This window comes from Fukomys damarensis, unplaced genomic scaffold (assembly GCF_012274545.1).
Source record: "Fukomys damarensis isolate Sample0158 unplaced genomic scaffold, DMR_v1.0_HiC HiC_scaffold_12, whole genome shotgun sequence".
Taxonomy (NCBI): domain Eukaryota; kingdom Metazoa; phylum Chordata; class Mammalia; order Rodentia; family Bathyergidae; genus Fukomys; species Fukomys damarensis.
Window position 1 is genome coordinate 19,316,722 of NW_022900924.1, and position 1,995 is coordinate 19,318,716.

The 1,995-nt window shown below is 59.9% G+C and overlaps 1 protein-coding gene across 4 annotated transcripts in view; it reads left to right on the forward strand.

Moving 5' to 3' along the window:
• Dnah10 (dynein axonemal heavy chain 10) overlaps positions 1–1,977 on the forward strand; it is a 114,426-nt gene extending 112,449 nt beyond the window's left edge. For all 4 annotated transcript variants that reach the window (XM_010604298.3, XM_010604300.3, XM_010604299.3 and 1 more), the window contains 2 exons: positions 731–876; positions 1,252–1,977. In XM_010604298.3, the coding sequence (XP_010602600.1) occupies positions 731–876; positions 1,252–1,398 (293 nt within the window). In that variant the 3' untranslated portion in view covers positions 1,399–1,977. The remainder of the gene's footprint in view (positions 1–730; positions 877–1,251) is intronic.
• Positions 1,978–1,995: the final 18 nt, after the last annotated feature.

Genomic DNA, 1,995 nt, shown 5'->3' on the forward strand with positions numbered 1-1,995 from the left:
TTTAAGAAAATAGAAAGGATGCTTCATCTAAAACTTCTGGCCATAGATGGATCTGTGTGTGTGTGTGTGTGTGTGTGTGTGTGTGTGTGTGTGTGTGTGTGTGTGTGTGTGTGTGCGCGCGCGCGCGCGCGCGCACGCTGCCTGCTCCCCACTCCCCAGGGAGACCTGGTGTTGAGGTTAAGGGGGATGGTTTGTGGGACATGGGCCACTCAGGGGGCCCCTTAGGGTGCTGGGTGCCCAAGGGCATGGACCAGCTTGGTTGGCAACACTACATCACATGACTTTGAGTCCCCAAGACATTGGTTACTGCTCTGCAGATGACAGCTGCGGACTGCTGTTCCCTGGGGCCCATGCTGCCTCAGTCCACGGGCACTGAACCTCAAGGAGCAGAAGCCCTTTTGTGGCAACTTAAGGGGAGGGCATTTACAGAAGGGTTTAGAGGTGCTCCGAGGTGCCAGCTGCAGAAGCCCAGCGAGGTGGCGCCAGCTAGTGTCTGGCCGCCCGTCTGTCTGTGCAGATGACTGTACTGTGTATGCACCCGCAGGGCCTCGACATCTGCTCCCATTGGCTCTGGCTCTGGGGGAGCCAGGGCTGCTTGTGCCCGCTCCGACCCTGGTGGCAGGTTCTTGGGGGAGGCGGTGGCCAGGGCGGGAAGGTGGGGGAGCCTGTGCGGGCGCTTGCTTTGTACACCCATCTGTTCCCGTGTCCCTGGCCCCTCTGCCATCTGCAGGGTGCTTTGTCTCAGGACTGTACCTGGAAGGCGCTGACTGGGACATAGAGCGAGGCTGCCTGGTAAAGAGCCAGCCCAAGGTGCTGGTGGTGGACCTTCCCGTCCTGAAGATCATCCCCATTGAAGCCCACCGCCTGAAGCTGCAGGTGAGGGCCACCTTTCTGTCCCGGCCAGGCCTCTGTCCCCGCCCAGATGAGGTGCCTTCTGGATCGGAGTGCTCAGCCTTGGAGCCACTGCCCGCGACGGGCTGGGGTGCTGCACCCTCCTGTCAGGCTCGTTGAGGTGCTGTGGTGCGGGCTGTAGCCTCCCCGCTGAGTCACAGTGGCTACCGTGGTGTGGATGGATGGCAGTGCCCTCCTGGGCCTTGGCCCGGACCCACCTTTGCCAGGGGTGTGTCCGTGAAGCCAGGCCTCCCTGGGGTTGGCAGGGTGCCCGGCACAGTCGGGTCATTGTGGGTCTCCGACGCTCCGCCCCGCCCCAGCCCGCCCGGAGCTTCCTCGGCCACCTGCTTTCCCTTGCAGAACACCTTCCGGACACCTGTGTACACCACGTCCAGGAGGAGGAGTGCCACGGGTGTCGGCTTAGTATTCGAGGCCGACCTCTTCACCGCCAAGCACGTCTCACACTGGGTGCTCCAGGGCGTGTGCCTCACCCTGAATTCTGATTGAGCCCAGCAGCTTTTCACAAGTTGCATTTAAATCCCTTTGCATTAAATTAACCCAAATGGTTGTGGAAACTACTTTTTAAAGGATTCTGAGTTCAAAAAGTGAACCCTAGAACGTGTGAGATGTGCCCTGCTCTCCTTTGTGAGGGCTCAGGCTGTCTGACCGGCAGGAGCCCCTTGGCAGCAAGAGCCCTCTCTGCTCTCTGGGAGCAGCGGGCTGGGCTGTTGTCATCCCTGGGCAGGGGTGGCTGGAGTCCCCAGCCGCCTCTTCCCATCAGAAATGGTTCTGCACCAGTTTGGGCAGGGACTTGGCAGCTCCAGGCCGGAGGCACCCGGGCCATGCCGGAACCCGGGGCTGCTGCTCCTTCCTTCCTCCCTTCCCTGCTGCCCTCCCCATCCCTGGGGGTTAATAAAAGACACAAAAGAGAAGGAAGGCAGGTTTAGAAAATAAAGTTTGTTGGGATCTTGAACATTTTGGATGAAACTAACAAAAAACTATGGAGACACATTCGGGCTGAGGTGCCGAAGAGCAAGGCCATCTTATTTAGCTCCCGCGACACAGGTGACACCGTGAGCGCTCGTGATGCTGCCCGTGGGGGGG